At 46.6% G+C, this 20,510-nt stretch overlaps 1 protein-coding gene across 1 annotated transcript in view; it reads right to left on the bottom strand.

Moving 5' to 3' along the window:
* LOC128710768 (uncharacterized) overlaps positions 1-18,880 on the bottom strand; it is a 96,782-nt gene extending 77,902 nt beyond the window's left edge. Inside the window, exons 1-2 of the mRNA XM_053805620.1 lie at positions 18,586-18,880; positions 12,120-12,155 (exon numbers count right to left, since the gene is read on the bottom strand). Of these exons, the coding sequence (XP_053661595.1) occupies positions 12,120-12,155; positions 18,586-18,880 (331 nt within the window). The remainder of the gene's footprint in view (positions 1-12,119; positions 12,156-18,585) is intronic.
* Between the last annotated feature and the right edge of the window lie 1,630 nt (positions 18,881-20,510).

A 20,510-nucleotide genomic window follows, 5' to 3' on the forward strand; every position in this document is an offset into this window, starting at 1 on the left:
GCCGTTCGGTATTTACATACAGCACGAGATCGAGACCCTGCCACACAGTAAAAGCCTTTCGTGGCCTAATTAATGACGGTCATGCTAATTTCACCAGCGACAATCATCACACTAACGCACATGTATGCACGATCTGTAACGGTGGGACAGTCGGTCAAGCTCAGGTCCGGTAGGATGGCTCTGGTTTTTTGGTTAACTACCAGCCCTTGTACATACGGGAAGCTTGTTAACGTCGTTTTCAATTTGAATGCACACCGTTCCAAAGTGAGGGGGGGAGGGAGAGAAAAGCAACAGCCACAGGTCCCACAGGTGAGGCACTTATCCTTTCTTCAACCGTATTTCCTACACCCATACACACGCACCTGTCACATATCCCATAATTATCGAATTGTTGAGCTGATCCCGAAACTCTTTTCGCACAAACAAGCGACGAACCCGGGCAAGAAGCTTCACCGCTTGCGGTATTACCATTACGAAGGTGTACGAAGAGACGATAAAGGTGACGGTGCGCCGCGGCAGAGGCTGTTTGGGCGAATCGTTCGAACGAAACAGAACGCCTCCCCATCATAACGCTCGACCTAGGGGCTACGGGTTACGACCGATCGTAAGACACGAATGCTCATGACGGGGAAGGCATGAGAAATGTTAATGTCTTGTAGTGGTTAAGTGGTCTCGGTGCTTATCTGCATGCCGCATGGTGATCATCAGCAGCAGCAGGCGCTCATCAGCATATCCACCCAACCGAAAGGACCGCATCGTCTCGCACCTTCAGGAAATGTAAATTGCCACCCCCCTTTTCGGCTGGCACCCGATCGTGCTTCCTCCCTATCCACCAAAACAAGAAAAAAAAACTCCCCGGGTAGTCAAATGATATGATGTATTAAGACAATCATTCGTAGGCAAAAGTCGTCCATCTTTTCTGTTCATCGTTTCGCGAGATCAACACGATGGAAATGGTGTGGTAGCAGAACCGCGGTTTGCGATTATCATGCGATCGTCGGCGAGCATGCCCAAAGGAGAAGAAGAAAAAAAACGCACACACCGGCGAGATAATTTAATTATTTTCGTTTGGGTTGTTAATTGTACACTTTATAGGCTCGAGGAAAATTCGGTTTCCCCCCTGGGGCAGACGGCGGTGGTTCGGGGCCGATTTTGAGATTGCTAAACAAATGAGTACAACGGGAACGGTTCCGGCAAGGTGGTTTCGTTCTTCGTTGGGTGGGGGTTTTCTTCGGAGTTTGTTTCACTGTTTATCGCGAATTTCCACGGTTTGGGTTCCATTTTTCACCTGACGGTGTGCCGTTTACCATGCTGATTTTTTTTTTTTTTGGCATAAGAACAAAACACAACACACCAAAAAAAAAAGCTCAAGATGACAGAAACGTGTAGATCGTATCGGTTTATGCACTTACCGGGCCAAAAACATCACCTTTCACATCGTTCCCCAAAATAATCCCTTTTTTTTTTTGGTGTAAAAGAAACAAAAACTATCAAAAACAACAACCACAACGCGGTACGATGGTGGTGCTGCACGTGATCGTGTTGCTGCACGTTGATTATTGTAATTCCTTGCCTCAAATTGCACTTTGAATAGGGAATACTCATTACGCTGGATGGTTTTTTTTTTTGTTTTGTTTCCCCACCTTCCCATTTTCCATCCTCACTGCCTTATCTTTCTGCCCACCCCAACCCTTTCGGTGCGCGAGACCAATCGATCGATCAATCGACAGCAGAGCATAGTCCTCCTTTTTCTGCTGGCCGGGAAGTAAATGAGCGAAAAATGCGGAACGCGTACGCGTACACCGAGCACCGTTGCCGCGCTCGGATTATCGGTGTGCAGGTTTCGTTTTGTTTTTTATTTAATTTTATGATTATAATTTTTGCATAAAACACGTCTTGCGATTTCATTATTATTGTATTATAAGGCCCGAACGGTGCATGATGGTGAATTCATTTCGCGATCGATACCGTATCGGGTTGCATCGGGTGCATTGCGGTGCAACGGCAACGTTCAGCAACGATCAGGTGAAGCGCACGGCGAATGAAGCAACAGGCGACGGAACGGAAATAATGATGATGATGATGGAATTATGGATCCATCGTGGATCCACAATCTGCACAACGGAACCGGCATCAAAGGGCCTTGCTCCAGAAGGTTGCCCGTCCCGCCATTACCGAACACCGACCACCGCTGGAAACCTGGGACACATTCAAGGCAATCGAAGTGAGGCTTAAAGATCCTGGATACCGGATGGTCGACCGGTCGTCGTTTCACCATTTGGCCATCATTTCGTATGCATCCCGATGCATCCGCCTTCTTACTCCCAACTCTACCCCCGCTCCCTCTGGTCCGGACCAGGCGAAAGCCGTCTATTGTGGATAAAAATATGATTGCAAATTATACCGATCCACCCCGAAGAATGGGTAGTCGGCTGCTAAGGGAGGAGCCTAACCGTGGCCCGCAATCAATCGGTACTCGGGGAAACAACAACAACAACTCGCACCAAGAACGATGCACATGCAAAATAAGAAATGAAACCCGCGATCCTTCGGTGCGGTGTGTGAGAAATGTGTGCCGCAAGGCGAAGGCCAACCACGAGCGTGTGTGTGTATAGATGCTCCACAGCCTCAAGGCACTATCCGCAACACATCTAGCTGCAGGCGACGAACGGTACGCGCGCGATTCTTATGGGAACAGAATCCTCCAGCGATGGCTACGGTGGCTACATCCACCCAGTTCGGTAATAGGATGGCCATAAATATAGACCCCAGGGCTCTTAACGCCCCGTACGCTTCCCATTCGCTTCATTTGACTTTCGGGATCCCAGCGCGAGCCTCACTTTAAAGGTCTTCCGTACCCATTCCCATGCAGTTCCTCGCTGTTAAACCCTGGGAAAAAGGGGGGGGGGGGGGGGGGGGAGGGCACTGGGAGGGAGAGGAATTGGGTTGGTGAAGGACGAAATTAAATTACTAAAAATTACAACCCCAGCCAGCCTATCTGCATATTAGTAGCAGGTTGGCCTTGGTGGCCGGTTTCTGATTTGCGGGTTCGTCGCTTTTATTGCTGTCTTTCGTTTTCCATTACGGTTTGCTTTGCTGAGCGCAGCGTTACACGGACCTGGATTAGGGATACGCGTACAGCCCTTTGTTGGTAAAATGGGGAGGTACTTGTAGGTCGTATCGCATGAAGGGCCTCCATTCGCGAGTGGCACTGTGTTGATTTTGAATATGAGATGCAAGCAGGCAGCTACGGGAATGGGATGAAATATGGTTTAGGATATTAGTTTTGAGCCGAACCGGGGGATTTTTTGCTGTTGTTGCAAGCGGTATATTATACCGGATACAAAATCAACATGACGAATGGATTTCCATTACTCCCTCTAGTACCTCCCTAGATGAGTGCAGTTGTGCCAGAAATCGTATGCAACGGGTAAGAGCTTCCTTCTGAGAAGCACGAATTCTTTTGCTCAGCGCCCCCCACCCTGGAACGTTGCCAGGGAGGGTGCGGGGTAAGGTGGAACCAGGAGCAGCAGAACGAAATTAAAAGCCTGCACAAAAACCCACCACCGAGCAAAAGGCATCTTACGCGATTCTTTAAGATGGAAATGAATGCACGAGCATACTTTGAATGGCAGAACGATGCAGAAAAGCGCATGACTGCGTGAATGAGCAGCATCGGCGTGGTTTATGTTGTGTAGCGGAAGAAGCCACAGCCAAACCACCACTCTCCACTGCTCCCACCCAAGACCCTCCCCTATGCTTCGTGTATGGAGATGGACGTGTGGTCCGCGTTTCGGTTGCTTTTGTGGCTTGCTCTTCACTCGATTATAATCCGTTCACCCGATGGTTCGGTGCAACGGGCACCACTGCACAACTGCATCCGACGATCCGGTCTGCATCTGGCTAGCAACCCGAGCGCGTACGGCAGCAAGAGACGGGAAATGGTACGGCAGCAGCAACGCGAAAAAAACCCCAACCCGACACGAAAACAACGAGAAACAGTGCACACAATAAGCATAATATGATTATAGTTTTTAGCGATCCCTTAGGGCGGAGCTCCCGAATTGTGGATCACATTAAAAGATATGAACTTTATGCTTAGAGCATCATGCTCTTTCTCTCAATCAGTCAAGGCCCCCGAAACACCGAATGCCAGGGACGAGCGGTGGTACCTCGCAATTGTGGATTGGTGGATGATGTGAAGAGTTAGCAGAGGGCAGCAAAGAAAGAGAGAGAGAGAGAGAAAGGAGAAAAAAAAACAAAGGCACGCACAAGAAAGGAATAATGCATCATCATCGTCGTCGTCGTCGTCATCATCTGCGAGCTGCATCTTTTAAGCTGCATGCTGCCATAACCGCTGAGCAATCGATTTTGCAGCATCGGACTAATATGGAAGGCAAATGAATTGCACCGGCTGACTGGCCGAGATGGCCGCGATGGGCACAAACGGGAAAGAATGATGCACCGTAATTGATGTTGCATTGTTGATTAATACTTTTCGCTTTACCATTTTTAGTGATGCGGTGAAATATTAGTGCTGGCCAAACTAGACGGCCGCACATCAAAACGAAGGAAGAGACGGTCATTTGCCAGGAAAATGGGTAGAAAATATTATTTTTCCAGCAAGAATGAAAAAAAAAAACGGTTTGCTTGCCGTTTGGAAGCTGTAAAAAGGTTGGACGGGGAAGCAAATAAATAAAACAACATACAAGAACCAAACAAAACACTGCAGAACGTTGAAATTGCCAACAGATACCACGAAGAAATAAAATCCAAGAAAAAAAAATCCACCCTGACAACGGCACGATCGTAAATATTGCGGCACGACAAAAGGAAAGCATAAAACATAAACTAAAGGCAAAACCGTGAGGCAACATAGACAGTCCCCTGATCTCCGGCTGATTGAATGGGCGCCAATATTCTAATTTGTACCTGGATTTGGCACCTTTCCGCAGCTTCCAACCTTTCCCGCCGGCCGCACCCGTGTCAACACTTGTGGCACTAGCCCCTTGTTCCACAACCCTCCCCGGTTCGGTTTTTCGGTCTTTCGGAAGCTTTCTCAGCAAACTCCTTTTATACTGCTGAAACGCAACTTGACCATCGATCCGGTCCGCGATCCTTTTTATTTTTTATTTTTGTGTCCATTTGATTTTGTTGTTATTTTCTGCTTTTCTCCTGTGTGCCTTTTTTATCCTTTTTCAGCTTATGCGCAGAGCAGCAACAACTTTAGGAAGGGTGGGGAGTATAAAGCGGGACGGACGAGAGGGTCAACAACGAAATTATTGCATTCTACTGCAGGTTCAGGTTCGGACCCGAAACTGTCGGTCAGCCGTAAGGTCGCAGTAGAAAGGAGCAGAACCGAAAGTACGCAATGTGATAATTTGCATTTGTTTCTACCTGAGCGACTGTCCGAATGGACCTTCCACAGCCACGTTGTGTTATTGTGACTTTTTTCTCGGCACGGAGTTTTTACTTACTCTAGCATCCAAGGATGTTAGTTCTGTCCGATCGATAATTGCCCTTTGTTTCTAGTCTCGTCTAGCCTGGCAAAATTCAGGATTTGAAGCATCATTATCGTCCTGCACACATCCTTCGCCCTTAATTGTCCTTTTCCGCCCGTCCGTTACTGAGAAAAATGATAATTTTTATCTTCGTCTGACAGCATGTTCTTCTAGTCCAATTTTGAAATGCATTTCACTGTTCCACCGTGTTCCGTTGCGACGAAGGGTCAAGTTCGCACAACAGCTGTCGGGTAAGTGATTGGCTTCTAGGAATGTTTTATAGAATCCTCCTCCAGATGAGCATACGGGCAACTGTACAAACGGGACAAATTCCACTGCAAAACCTGCCCTTGTTTTCTAGCGCACTTCACCTCACAGCTCAAAGATGCAACTGGCACCAGATCGGAGATGGCTTCCCATACGTCCTTGTCCGTGCGAAACATTCCAACCACCAGGTCGTGTCCTTTTAAGTGCCATAAACGAGGTGACAAGTTGCTGCTGCACGCACTAATTGTGATTGCGTTCGGTGTATGCGCGACGGTTGCACTCGCCGACCGTTTAATGTGCCGAAGATGGTGCAGGATGCAAAGTGCATTGGTTGCGTTTGTTGTTAAGTGTTGTCACCCGCCGCAGGCAATGGCACACGCTGATGGGGCGCACGAGCCGCAGCATGTCAGAGCGCCAGCAAACGCTCGACCGCATAAAGGAGCAATGGAGAAAGAGATTAAACAACAGCCTAACTAAGCTACGTTGGCATCGGGAAAAAGAAGTATATATGGATGGTACGCGAGCTGGCGAGCTGCAAAGTGCAGCAGCTGCCAGTGAAGGCGACGATGGCATGTCGCTTGAGGCTACGTATGAGATGGAAGAGACCACACGCCACAACGCCGTACCGTACTGAACGATCGATGAAACATCGCTAGCAGGGAAAATGAGATGCTTCATGATGGTGTGACGAGTTCGCTTCGGGCGACTATTTAAGCTGCTCAATAAAGCGTATTTCACCACGCAGAACAAACATTACCTACGTGAAATTTACACACCTTTAGAAACAAAATCTATCTTAAATTGAATAAAAAAGGCGAAAGTCTCACAAGCTCTAATAAGCTAAATCTTCAAAGGTTCAAGATTGATGCGACTCTGTGGGTGACTGAAGCTTTACACATTTATGGTTCTCTAAAAATTATCAAAGCAATCATTGCTATTTTAGTTTTTGCTTAAATCTTCATAAACCAATTTCATGGATCTTTTGAGAATAGACTCTTAGTTGAATGATTCGAACGACTGTTCATAGTTGAATCAAATGAATAATTCTACACGATATTCATGAATCTCCTGAAAGGATTTTTGCAACATCAGAGAATTATTCTCTATGAATTCTTTGAGAATTGCTGAGTCTTCAGACATTCATAAAACTTTGAAGATTTCAACCCTCAAAGTTCCCCAGTCTTCTTCACCTCCTTGGGAGCTTAGTGAATCTGTTCAGATTCGACTCATGATTCGAATTATTTGTCATTAGAGATTCAAACAAACGATTCTTTACAAAAAAAAAATAGTCAGACACAACACTTCTTGATTTCAAACCGACCTGCCTTTCAAACCAGTGTTAAGCAACTACCTTCATCGCAAGTAAATAGATTTCAATTTCGATTTAAATTGCTTCGTTTCGTCTGTTGCATAATTACAAGAACACTACTCCAATCGGAGACAACACACACGCTTATTATAATTTCATGGTTTGATGCACAATCAACTATCCGCCATGCCTGATGGTGCAAGCGTTCTAATACAGTGTTGTCGAGCACATTGCGGTGGCTTGAGACGAACCAACGGCAGACTAGCAACGCGGCCGTTGATTAGTTTCGTGAATTAGTTCCACAAGCTACACAGGGGCTTTAGATCAGCTGTGTAGCTGTAAGCATGTGTCACAAGCGCTTTAATTTAAAATGTTCTCACATTTTGCCTTGATTATCCGTGAAGTTTCCATCGATTGAGAGACACCAGCATGGTCTGAGCAACAACACACCGTGTGTACCTTGTGTCGCTTGCTTTGGGTAACAAAAGCACTCGCTGTGTGACATGTTTGTTTGCTCATGTTAATTTAATGTTACTATTTTGCTGTATGCAATTAAATGTAGCCGAGTTAATTAATAGTCAATCTGTTTTTTTTTCAGGGTCATCTTGACAGGGGTTTGCAAGCAAATGTACCATCCTAAGTTTAAATTTCTAACTTTAAAATATTTATTGAGGAAGCGAAATGTAGAAAGTTTCTCTTTTTTAAAACAAATTAAAGAAAAAAACATTATAAATATAAAAAATTGCACACGTAGCTTATTTCTTGCAAGATTGGATTTGACATACAAAAACCCCTGTAGGGTCCAGTTTATGGTTAAATTAACAGAGCAACAGGAAAAGCGCACTTAAAATGCAAAACAATTAAAACGAGCGCTCAGATGCATCGTTTCGAAATGGTACAAATTGTCATTTGAATAAAGGTACAAATTAGAATATCGTTCCCCTACCGTTCACACTGTGCATCCCCTCGTGAATGAGGAACCACAGTGCCCAGCAGGCACGTTACCTTTCCATTTCTTCCGCCAATAACCACCCTTCACTGGTGAAAACAAGCCCGTTCATTCAAAAGAAACGGCAGTCACTCCGACTTGGGTAAAGGAAAATGCATGAATGAATACCGGCAATATTAAACACAATTCCTCCCCCCCCCCCCATCCTTCCCTCTTTTCCCACCTTCCTTCCTTCTCCTATAATTCCTCCAGTCATGAAGCGCCATCGTACGAACGGGGATAATGATGAGCAGATTGAAAACTGATCGATGTGACGATCGAGCCACACAATGTAGTCAAAGTCGATGACGATCGGGCCCCGATTCGGGCGGATCGTTTGCGGCTTGATGAAAAGAAAAAAAAAGCCCCGATTGCATGTAGAGCGTCGATTAATCGAAAATGTAAACAAAAACCGTTCCACCTTCAACGCACGAAAATAAAAGAAGCTGTTTAATTAAAGTGAGAAATATTCATATTGTGGTGAGCGCATGCGGCGAAGATGCGGATGCCTTCTGGACCAGACTGTGTATGAGATTTTCCGTGTGAACCTACCTGCCTTCGAACGCTTGGCGAGGCGCCAGCTAGCGTATGTGTGTGTGTGTGTGTTTTTTTTTTTTTGTGCACCAAAATACAATTTGAAAATCATCATATGCTTTTGGGGTGAACAAAAAAGTACACACAGAAACGACGATGACCGGGATGAATGAAAGCCTTACGGCGATGGGAAAACCCCTGTATTGCATCCCCTGAAGGGGATGTGTGTGTGTGAGTGTTAGGGGTACCGCCGGGTCGATTGAATTAAATCGGAAATGATGTGGAAAAATTTAGCCAATTCTCAGTCATGCCAACCGTTGAATATGGGGGCCGCAAAGCACTTCCCTACCCCAGCAGTTTTCCCCATCAGTGCGAGTGTGGTGCTGCACATAACTAGTTCATAGTCAAAAAATGGCTTTTTTGGATTAGAAACGGTACCAGTAGGGCTAATGGGAAGGCGCCCCATCTATGGGTTTCTTTTGTTGCAACCCAGCAATAAGGTTGCTTCTTGGTGGCGTTCTCGACCCAAAAAAAAAAACCATGAATCAACAGATGTCCATCGTACATAATGAGGTGAACGAACCATGCAGATTACAATACGCCATGACCGGTCGGTTTTATCGTACCCATCAACAACAACAAAAAAAGCCAATTCTACCCTGATGTACCGCTCTCTAGATTAATAATCTAAATTTTTATCAAATTGGCAATTCATTTGTTTGGTTAAAGCATAAACATATCATCCCTTTTTTGCCATTAAACGAAAGGTTCGCTGGCGCTTGAGATGACCAGTCTTTTGCGAATGATGGTCCATTTCTTTTCTTTCGACCCGAACTTCTTTAACTCGTCAGGGAAAGCTTGCCACACAAAGTATCGACCGTCTTGTTGGGCTAGGTGGCTCACCTACAGCGGCGGCAATCGAAGCAGGCACTAATTTACAGATCGCGTCTGCAAATTAAACACGCTGCCCATCATTATCGTCTACTGCGGAAGGCGAATCTTTCACCAAAAAAGGGACCGAATCGAACCCTCCCCCCCACCTGCCACGGTCCAAACAAGCGCGCCGCCGTCTTTTGTCGGTCATCGTTGGGCGGTGGCGCTTTGGTGCTTTTACACCGCTCCGAAAACCCGAAGCCTTTTCGGCAGGTCTTAAACACATCGCGGCCCACCGCGTCACGGATAGAGTCATAAAACTTTGCTTTAAGCAACTGTCAAAATATTTATGGGAACGTTCCTGCCTTTCCGTCCCGCTCTACACACATCCCCCTCCTTGATGTTGTTGATGCCGGGTGATTTGGTGTGGCCTTGTAAGTTTGAGGAAACGAACCCTTTGGGGGAAAAAAAACAGCAATCTTATCCACACCGGGGGTAATCTTGTCGTGAAATTAAGCTTCGAATCAAAACCGGACCAAGGCACACTCGGCAAATGGCATAAATCATCATTTAAATTAAATGATTTTTTTTATTGCACCATTGCACCGGTTACCGACGATCACCGGTAAACATCCATTTGTCAAAACACTTGCACGAAATTTGTAGACGAGTTTGCTTTAAAAAGCAAAAAAAATCCCCAGGTTGATTTTTAGAGCGCCTTTTGATGCGAACTGAAACATTGCATCGACGCGGCGGCAAAACAGGCGGGATCACACGAACCCACCGGCACCCGGGGACGTGTGCGCCTTTTGTTGCAGATTATTACAAATTGCAACTTCAAATTAAATAATAAATGAATTCATTAAACTGTGATATTTCGCTGCGCCGGCGTAAAGGTGCAACACACACACACACACACGGTGCAAAAACTACATGCGCCACTAAAGCACTATCAACACGGCGTAACAACAATTGGACAAGCCACAACAGCATCGATCATGTTATTTATTTTTTCCATGCAACTCCACCGCGCGTCCGAAGTGCAGCTGGAGTGCAGGCCCCATCGAACCGGTGCATGACGCGTTTTATTAGTTCCCATCGTATCGTTCACTGTTCACGTGGGTACGAACCCGAAGCAAGACAAAAGTCACGAAAATGGACAAATAATAATCACATTTAATATTCGCTTACTTGCTAATTTTGTATCCACTGCCAAATTGAAGCCGAAACCATCGCAAAAGCGGTGAGTGTGAGCGTTGCAACACGCAGCGAACGACACTCGTCACACTCGTTTAGAAGGATTTTCTAAACGGCAATGAACAAAAAACAAAAAAACAAAAGCTCCGAAAATACTCGATGCCATCATGATTATTAAATTTAAATCTTCCTTAACTTCGGAACCATTAAACTGCACTGCACCAAAAAAAAAAAACAAGTTCATTATCCGTGCGATGAGCGAACCGAGAGGACGCAGGACTTACTAAAAGGGGCGAAAAGAAGCAAAAACAAAAAAACAAAGGCAACTAAACCCTCTTGCGCGATCCTCGCATTTTATTAACCGTCGATATTACGTTCTTGATGCACCCGAGAACGAGTAGTACGAGATGAAAAAATGAATAACTCACCGTAAGCCAACGTGCAAAACCCTTGAACGGTGGTGATGCCGGGTGGATAAAACTCGCAAAGGATGCCACGGTGTCCTGGTTTGCGTTCCAACCATCCCCTCCCACCCTGTACCCTTCCTCCTGTCCGCCGTCGTTGCCGACTGCGCGAAACAATCGATCGCGATGTTGTGATTAAAAATAATATTCACTCATTCTCTTTATCGCTCCATCCTCCGGTGGGTTCCCGGGCCAGAAACAAAAAAAAAAAGCTGCACACTTACTTACGTGCAGCGACGAGTGCATTACTGGTGTATAGCGGCCACGGTTAAGCTTTTACATCCCGGGTTTGCCTGGGATGTAGAAAAATTATACCCCAACGCTGCAAACAATAAGCCCCGCGTGGAAGATGTGCGCTTTGCTGTACGCTTTTCACACGCGAATCGTGTTGTCGCCCATTTCGTGTCCGCAAAAACAATCTCCCTCCCTTGCACCCATGGGACGCTCGAATCCGATCTCGTGTGATGGCGCGGCGCTGTATGCAGATTATCGTTTTCTACCCCTAAAGAACAAAAACATTATCGCATTATTCGGCGATAAAGCCGACTGGTCTGGGCCGTTCGTTCGCTAACATAATCAGTGCCCTCCCCATCGGTAACATATGACCTCGATATTTTGGGTTATTTCTACCCCTCCTTCCCTTCCTGTTGGTTGGCAACAAGGGGAGACAACGATTTTCCCACAAAAAAAAAAAAAATAAATAAAACAACCGCATGGTTCGACATCCTCCCACGAACGAGGACGCATATCGGTGTAATTGTGTGTCGTGTTGTCGTGCCAACCCTGGCAAAGGTTTCCCGCCCTATCGGGCTTTCAAATCTTACGCTTTCCTTTCATTTTATAATTACTTTTTTCCCCGATCGATGCCTCGATCATTTGCGAGCGATTGTTGCGATGATCACGCGCTCAACCTTTACGTTTCAATTTGGGTTTTTCGGGATCGGTGAGCAGCGGATTTAATTTCACGTTTGACGATATTTACTTACCGAAGGATTTTTCGCGCCCTTCCGGCTCGGCGGGTTCTGTGAATTGAAATGCGAGAAGAAAGGAAACAGCTTTAATATCGCAACGCAACGAAAGTCAACAGAACGGGCGGGAAGAGAAAAAAAACCAGATCATACAGAATAACATACGCTCGATCGAATCACTGGCCGGAGCAGCACTTGGTGGTAATTTGTTTTTTCCCATCCGACCATCCATTCATCCATCCATCCACAGCCACAACCAGATTATCGTCCAACGGGCAGCGAATGTTGCGGCGCATACTGCAGGAAGTACCAAATTATCGTAATTATCGTCAACAATACGACGGTAACAACCGCGCGCGCGCACTCTTGCAGCTCAAACATCTCGTCATCAATGCCGTGTCTGCTGGCACCCGGGGATGTTGCTTTGCGCGCGGCCGGTTCGGTTGCCATCAGGGCTGGTCGCCCGTTGGACGATCTCGATTCCGCGTGTACCGCTCGCCATCGGGAGCATATTCAAATATTAAAACGAAACGACCCGAAATCTCGTCCGATTGGGCGACCCGATGGCAGTGGCGTAACGGAATTGGGAGAAAAAAATCGTTTCAGAAATTATTACTATCCTCTTTGCACCGGAACACACAGCACAGCACACCTATCCCGTTCTGTATCAAGATCATGTTTCCAACGAAACGAAATCCCCACCAAAAACCCTCTTCCCGAAGACACCGTAAAGCAGACTAATCTCGCGTCAAACCGAACACTCCTGTCCCTGCGTGAGAACGCAAACAGAAGCAATTTCCTCGGGTATGCCCCGAGACATTCAGACTTCTTCAATGGATTCTATCATTCCACCACATCTCATCCCGCTTCATCACCAGCAGCCTGGTCGGAGATAAATGGTGATGATGATGACTCGAATCAAATTTAAAATTTGAATATTCAACTCAAACTCGGGGGGACTGAATGTGTTCCTGCACGGACCGGGTGATACCCGGAGAAAAATTGGGCAACGGACGAATGAATTTCTGGCACGAAATTGAAGCGCCTTTGGGATCAGCGCCACGATCGAGATCTCGCCACAACACTGGACAACCAACAAGATTAATACGCTAATTCCGCGCGGCCGCGATTTACAGCGTTTGCGAGCAGGCCCTGATGATGATGCTACCAGCTCGGATGCCCCCATCGAACAGTGCCTAATTTCGTCCGGACCAACCGGACGAAACGGACGGATGGAAGTCGAAGTCGTATGGGGACTGCAATTATTGGAATTTTACACCTCTAATTTCACGGAAGCTCACCAGTTTCACGTTACCGCGGGAGTTGGACTCCCGCGAGGCGACCGATCGAGATAAAGACCTTCTTCCGAGACGCTTTCCCGTCATCATCCCCTGCCAACCCCGGATCCCCATCACGAGGTGGGAAATAAATAATCACACACCGGTGGGAGCAAAATGGAAATGAAATTAAAATGAAGCCACTCATCGGAGGGGGGGTGCTTCTTTCCATACCTCCCGTTTGGGGAGGAGGGGGAGGGGGTGCCCGAACTTCCCGGGCTGGAAATGATCATCAGTCATTTTTTGTGACCGTGGTTAACGTCTGTTTGAATCACTCACAAACACATCGGTTGTGTTGTTAGCGCCAAATTAACATACGGATTTTACGGGGCGCGTTTTTATTTTCTCCCGCTTTGCCGAATGTGTACGACAATCCGAAGGCGACAAATTAACGACCCGGGGCCAGAGCGACACACCTGAGCGACCAGCAGAGCCACGAGGATCTTATCTTTGCCGGTGATCGGGTTTGCCTTGGCCGCCGTCGTCGGACAGTTTTGAATTGGCTAGATGCGTGCGTGGCGTTACGACATCCGAAAAAGGCGACCGCAAAACGGAAACACGACAGCCCCTCACCCGCTTCCTCCCCCGGGAGTACAAGCGGAGGGTGCAATTGTTACGACTTTCGGTCTTCGGGCTGGACTGGTTTTATGAGCTTGTAATAATTTCTTCCACGCCGAGGATCAGGTGGATTGCGTGGCGTTTCGCGCGTATACCTATGCCCTCGACTAAATGGGGTGTGCATGTGTCCGGGCAATCTGTTCGACGGATTTTGTGGGTTACAAATTTTATGCGTTTCTGAAACAACGACAATGATAAACGACGGCGAAGTGAGAAAAGTGGAATAAAAATTGTCAAATAGTACAAGCAATTATTTTAACCACCGTTCCGTGCCGGAAAACACTAGAAGCCGAACGGGAGGTGAAAGAGAGGGGCACGAAAGAAACACTGTCCGTGAAGACATTGGACCCCGAAAGTGGAAATCTTCCGCCGATGAGTTTCTACTAACCTACCCACCGTGTGGGACTGGCATTGCGGGCTTCATCCCTTCGTCACCTGAACTTCATTTCAAGTTCATCCGGGAACCTCCGGCCAGTGTCACCAATCGTCACATCTCGAACTCGAAGTTCGTTGCGATCAGACAGGGCCATAATTTTTGGGCCCCCTTCATCACCCCACCAACCCCCCGTTTTGTTTTCCCGGGTGTGCGTTTTCTTTCATTTTGCCAGCTGAGAAAATCCCTCTCGCCATAATTGATGGCAAGATGGAGTGAGGGCCCTTCCTTGTCCCGTGTCGCTGCTCATTTGAATGTCACCCGGGTTTTCGTTCCGGCACGATGACAAGACCCACACCAAAGGCAGGGGGAGTGGGAAGGAGGAAGTTCTGAGGGTGAAAACGTAATTATGTGACAGCACGAGATCATTATCAGCGTGCGGGTCCAAAACACAGCGGCGTAATTACGGATATGTTTACTTGTTCACATCTTTTTTATCTTCCTTCGCAGTTCGTTGTTGTCTAACCGATCGGTTGTAATGACATGCAAAAGTGTTGCAAGAAGTGATCATTTTCGACAGCTTGCTCTAAATTAACTTCCAACCGAAAAATAAGGGAAAAAAGAACTCCAATCCTCATGACAATGTCAACAACAAAAAAATGGACCATTTTTTGCGGTTTTAATACAAAAAAACAACAAAAACAAAACACTTTAATTGAAATGTAACGAAAGAAAAACAAACACGAAAAAATTGTTTTACATTTTCTCTGCTCATCCTTCCGTGCGTTGCTACACCCCCACGGGAAAGTATCGTCTTGTGTGGGCCCGAAATTAAATGTGTGTGTGTGTGTGTTTTTTTTTATTTCTATGTAAAACTATCTTCACCATTCCATAACTCGCCTCATCTTCTACGAACCGAAAAACTCATCATTTGATTTATATACAGCTGTGAGTTACAACCAAAAAAAAAAAACAAAACACACAAACAACAACAAAAAAACCACCTTCCAATATTCGTGTCTGACGTTTCACGTCGCACCTTGACAAAACCTGTCCCAAAGAAGCCACCGACACGTAGAACGTAGGGGGAAAAGAATTAAGCGACCAAAACGCGATCAAGACCGAAGGCGCTAACCGGTGAACGAAACGCTTTGGCAAACAATCCGAGACAGGCAGAGAGAGAAAGAGAGAAAGAGAGAGAGAGAGAGACTAAATTAATTTTTATTATTTTTTATTCATTACTTTATTTATTGTTAAGTCATTGTGGCCGCACTGTGCGAACGGAGAGCGGGAGATGGTGCGGGCTGCATGTATGCAACAATTCCTCCCCTTTCCGTCTCCCTTTCTCAACACCCCCTTATCGCAAGGGGCGTACGTTTTATCCAACCTGCTGTGCAACAGTTATGCATGTTTAACTAGCCATGGTGCATTGCGGATTGCATCGACTGAGACTAAACCGACACCGTTTGCGGCAACACTTTGGGCTGCACTTTGGTGCGAATCCAGCAGCAAGATGGGTTAACGATGGACGATGCGGTGCGGGGGGGGGGTGTGGGTATTTAAATTAACCGTCCCTTCCTGCACGAGGGATGAGCTTCTTATTTTCCGAATGTAATGTGAGTTAATTATCGTTATTTTTGCTCGGCGGCGCTTTCGCGTCATTTAGCAAAAGAACCCCCACGGGTGAGGAAGGGTTCCATGAAGCGGTGGTGGGGGGGAAAGGATGTTGGTTGAAGGTGGGGCTTTCTGTTTTCCCCTTGCCAACGTTACGGTAGCTCACGCAGTGCCGCGAGCGTGCTGCCGAGCCGAGAAAGTGTTATGTTTGTTTAAGAAGACGCGGCTAATAATGGCGAGCGGGATAGTGAGACCCCTTTCCATCTAGACGCACACTAGAACACGAACAGCCTGTGGAACGAAGCAGTAAAACAGTCTGACCCCGACTCGCCGTACGTGCAGCACTGTTGTTTTCTTGTCTCTCTCTCTCTCTCTCTCTCTCTTTGCGCTGTCATAACGATATTTTAATTGCGCCCCCAGTAGGACGATGGGTTTTTTTTCCCTCCCGATGGCAGCAGCAAAGGCATGCAAATGATATGTTAAGCGAGTGCAGCATAGCGTGAATGATGCGTCCCTGATGCTCGCACCCAGATAGGTTGAGCTGTATGAATTTTAAACGGTTTAGATTCGAATCAAAATCTGACACTCCTCTGGGTGCTCGCTAACTAACGAAATGGTAATCGCGCACCGAACGCAGAACACCCCACAAACCGGCAAGCTAATTGGTTACCGTGGGGGTTGTGCGTGGAAAAACATTTTCCTTGCCACAAGATACAATCAATTTTTGGCTCGGTGAATCTTTATGGGGACGATTCCCAAAACAAGTGGTCACTGGCAAAACATGCGGTCGCCTTTAACTACCCTCGTCACCTGTCAGCCGTGTGGCAGCGGTGTCCATCAATCTGGGAGTCCCGTACATGCATCCCCCCCTGTTCTTCATTCCTCAAACCCCCTCTCGAACCACACACACACACACAGTAAAACGAGGTGGAATGTAAAATTTATTGCTCATTTAGACTCGGGAAAAGCGCAATAAAGTTTCATAAATCAGAATGTTACAAATTGCACAGCAAACGCATTGTCGCAACAGGCGTACCGTAACGAATCATATCCTTCGCCTCCCCTAAAAGGCCTCAAAAGGACAACAAAAAAACCACGCTACACACACACACACTTGTTGAAAGTTTTCCCACGACGTTTGATGACTCTTTCCAGCGCTCGCTTTAAATCCCCCGTGGAGTGTGCCCAACCTCATACGGCACGTATGGGGCGTGATCCTTGCCATACACCACGCTATTTAAATAACAATCATCACCACCGAGAAGGTACTCGAAGGGGGGGGCACAAGGATAATATATGCACCCCTTCGATGGAGTTGGGTGCGAGTATTCACTCTCGTCGATCATGACGATTCGCCGGGAGTTGCTTCCGGGTTGAATTTTCACATCATCAAATCAAATAATAATAAAAAAAAATATATACGAACGGCACTCAACATCGAATTCCTTTCAAGGTTCTTTTTTTTTTGGTATAGGGATCTTGTAAGGAAGGTTTCCTTTTTCTCGAGGAAAAAATAATTCAAAAAAGTGTCCCCTTTTTCCAACCAAACGAAAAAAAAAAACCTGTGGAATGAAGTTCCATAAGCTCTAGACTACGCGTGCAGGTTGGGATGGTTGGAAAAAGGAGTAAAGAACATTATTGCCTCGATTGCCGGGGGTAACTTAACATAATAAACGATTTCTCAATTCCGATGATACGCCGTACGGGAAATACGCAATCACGGCCATTCTTTCGGTCACCCGAGCACCGGGGGAAACCCCTCCCGGAGGTGGCTGCCGTCGCGTCATCGGTTTGCTAAATAAATCAAAGGGTTGTTTTCGCTTTCGGTTGTTTCCCTCTATTTTGCACCCCTTTTTTACTGCAGCAAACCCACCCAATATTCGGCCAATGTTCACATCCTTGTGAGCTGCCTTATGCACTTGAGCATGAAAAGAAGCGCAACAACAGCGGGAGAAGAAAAAAAAAACACTTACGTGATCTCGAAACGCAACTCCACCCGGTGCTTCAAAAAGGACTTGCCGTACTTCCTTCAGCGTGCTGGTTTATCCTTTTTATTCCCCTCTGCTTCTCGGGATATAATCGGTCTGATAGGTGAAGAGTGTCACAGTACAATAAAAAAAACAGGAACGCAACCGCACCAACTTAGTTACCCAACAAGCACACACAACACCCAGGATTGTTGCGGATGTTTGCTGTTGCTGACACGAGCCAAATCGTCAACCGTCAAGCGTAAAGGGAAGCGGAATATCCTTTCGGGTGCGCCGAGAAAACACACAACCACAGAAAGGGTTCTGCCAGCAACCCTGGCGAGGGACAGGAAGTCTTTAAGAAAACAAATCCCTCATTTCTCAAGACCATCGGCACCCGTGGATCGTTTGTCGAGTGACTTTAAAACGATTATTTGATAGACTTGTCTGATGATTTATATTGCCGGCATTTGATCGGCACGTGGATGTACCACCAGATTCACCCTTTTCGTGTGCTATACCAATCAACAAACCAGACAGGGACATATGTTGTACAACAGCAAACCCCAACTTACCTGATTCTTCCGGCTTCTCGTACGGTGGCGATTCATCACCACCGTAAAACTGGCGGTACAGCGAATGCCGCGAGGATGCTTTAAACTTTGACATACTGAAATCGACCGCACTGTCTGCGGCTTTCCCAACAATCAGCCCCGGTTCGGGTACGGCACGGTTCGGTTCTGGGTCTGGCTGGTGCGTTTGGTACGTCTCGAAGCTACCGGAACGGTGCAGCTGACGGTACTGCAGGTGATGATGGTGGTCTACGAGGGCCACTCCATGCGAACTTCTCGGAGCAACCAAAAGCGGCATAATCAGAACACGACACGATGTCGCGATCGGTTGCGTCCTTTCTTGGTTGTTTTTTTCTTTCTTCTTTGCTTCTTCCTCAGGACGAACTCGACCACCAACACACGCACAATATTGATTACCTTCCTTCGCTCACTTATCACTATAATTGTCACACGAGTTTTCGCGGCATCATCATTATTATTATTATCGTGAACTTGCTCCGCCGGCCAGTTTTGGAAGCAACACACGCGCGGGGAACACCGTTTGCAGGACACTGTTTGGGCCACAACGCCCAATTAGTGTCGGCTGGTAAATGGTGCTGCTTTGATGTCTTTATAATTCATTCATTAGCACTGCGAAGTAAGCGTACACAGAACCGTAAATATAATGAGATCTTCATTTGGTTAATATTTACATCAATCACAATTACAGACATTCGCGATGATATCTTTCGCTGTGTCTTTAGGTGCTCATTTGTGCCTCCGAGTCACTAAGTCATCGCCAAACAACAAAGCAACAAAAAACCAACATACAACGCAAACATAAATTCGTGGCAGGTGACTCGACCCAGGACGGCAAGGCTGTTGACCGGTTAATCTTGCGGTAAGTCCTCGCGGCTAACCTCACCCAAAGCAACCAACAAATTCCGGCGCACACACCTGCTCTTCTCTCAGATTGATTAGCATACGCAGCATAGCACGAAAGGACACGTTCCACGTCGTGGACACGCCTTCTGGGTAGGCTTCGTCCTTTATCGCACCAGTACGATCTTGATGTTCCTTAATTGTTCCGCTTGTTCCATTGCGCTTCTAGTCCCGTCGACTCGGGTAAAACATAACAAACGGCTGTGAGGGACAATTGAGACACACACACACACGCACGCAGGAGACACGGATCTGGGTGACGATGGTTTCATGTTTTTTTTTCCCGGTAAGACTTTCCAAATAGCTCTAGCTTCTTGTACCGATCGTCGTCATCGGTGATAAGCATCGAACGAGGCACGTCGTGTAAGCAGAACAGGTTTATTCATCATCGTCAACGTTGCGCGTTATCAGCGGTGAGGGCTTACGTGGTGCATGTGTCACAATCGAACTTGACTTTATCAGTCGATTTTGTATTCCAATAAACAAATTACCGTCACATCAAACGAAGGTACGGCGATCTAATGAAGGCGCCCCTCCCTCACTCCTTCCGTTAACCATAAACCCCCCCCCCCCCCCATCCTCCTCTTTCCTTTTCTGAAGAAGTGTACAAACCCCCGAAGGCTAAACCATAAATAGGGGATGATGGGGTTGTATGCAACGCGCAGCATGCGTTCAAGAAAATTATCGAAAAACACCCGAGCAGAATTACGATTCGATTACGGCCGATGATATAATAACCACACACACACACACTACACGTACACGTGAACATTCACCAAAAAAAAAACAACGATTTTCAACAGCTCTTTTTTTTCGGGAAGGAGCAAGCGATCGTGAGAAAACGGAAGAAACGTGTTAGGAAACGTTTTGTGTGTAGATTTTTTCGCCAAACGCCAACCAAACCATCAAACTCAGGCATGAGCGGAACACGAAGAGAGCGTGTGTAAGTGGAGTAAATTTTGCATAAAGAATTAATAATTGATCAATCTAGCAACAAACCGATATTT

Source organism: Anopheles marshallii, chromosome 3, assembly GCF_943734725.1.
Source record: "Anopheles marshallii chromosome 3, idAnoMarsDA_429_01, whole genome shotgun sequence".
Lineage (NCBI taxonomy): Eukaryota > Metazoa > Arthropoda > Insecta > Diptera > Culicidae > Anopheles > Anopheles marshallii.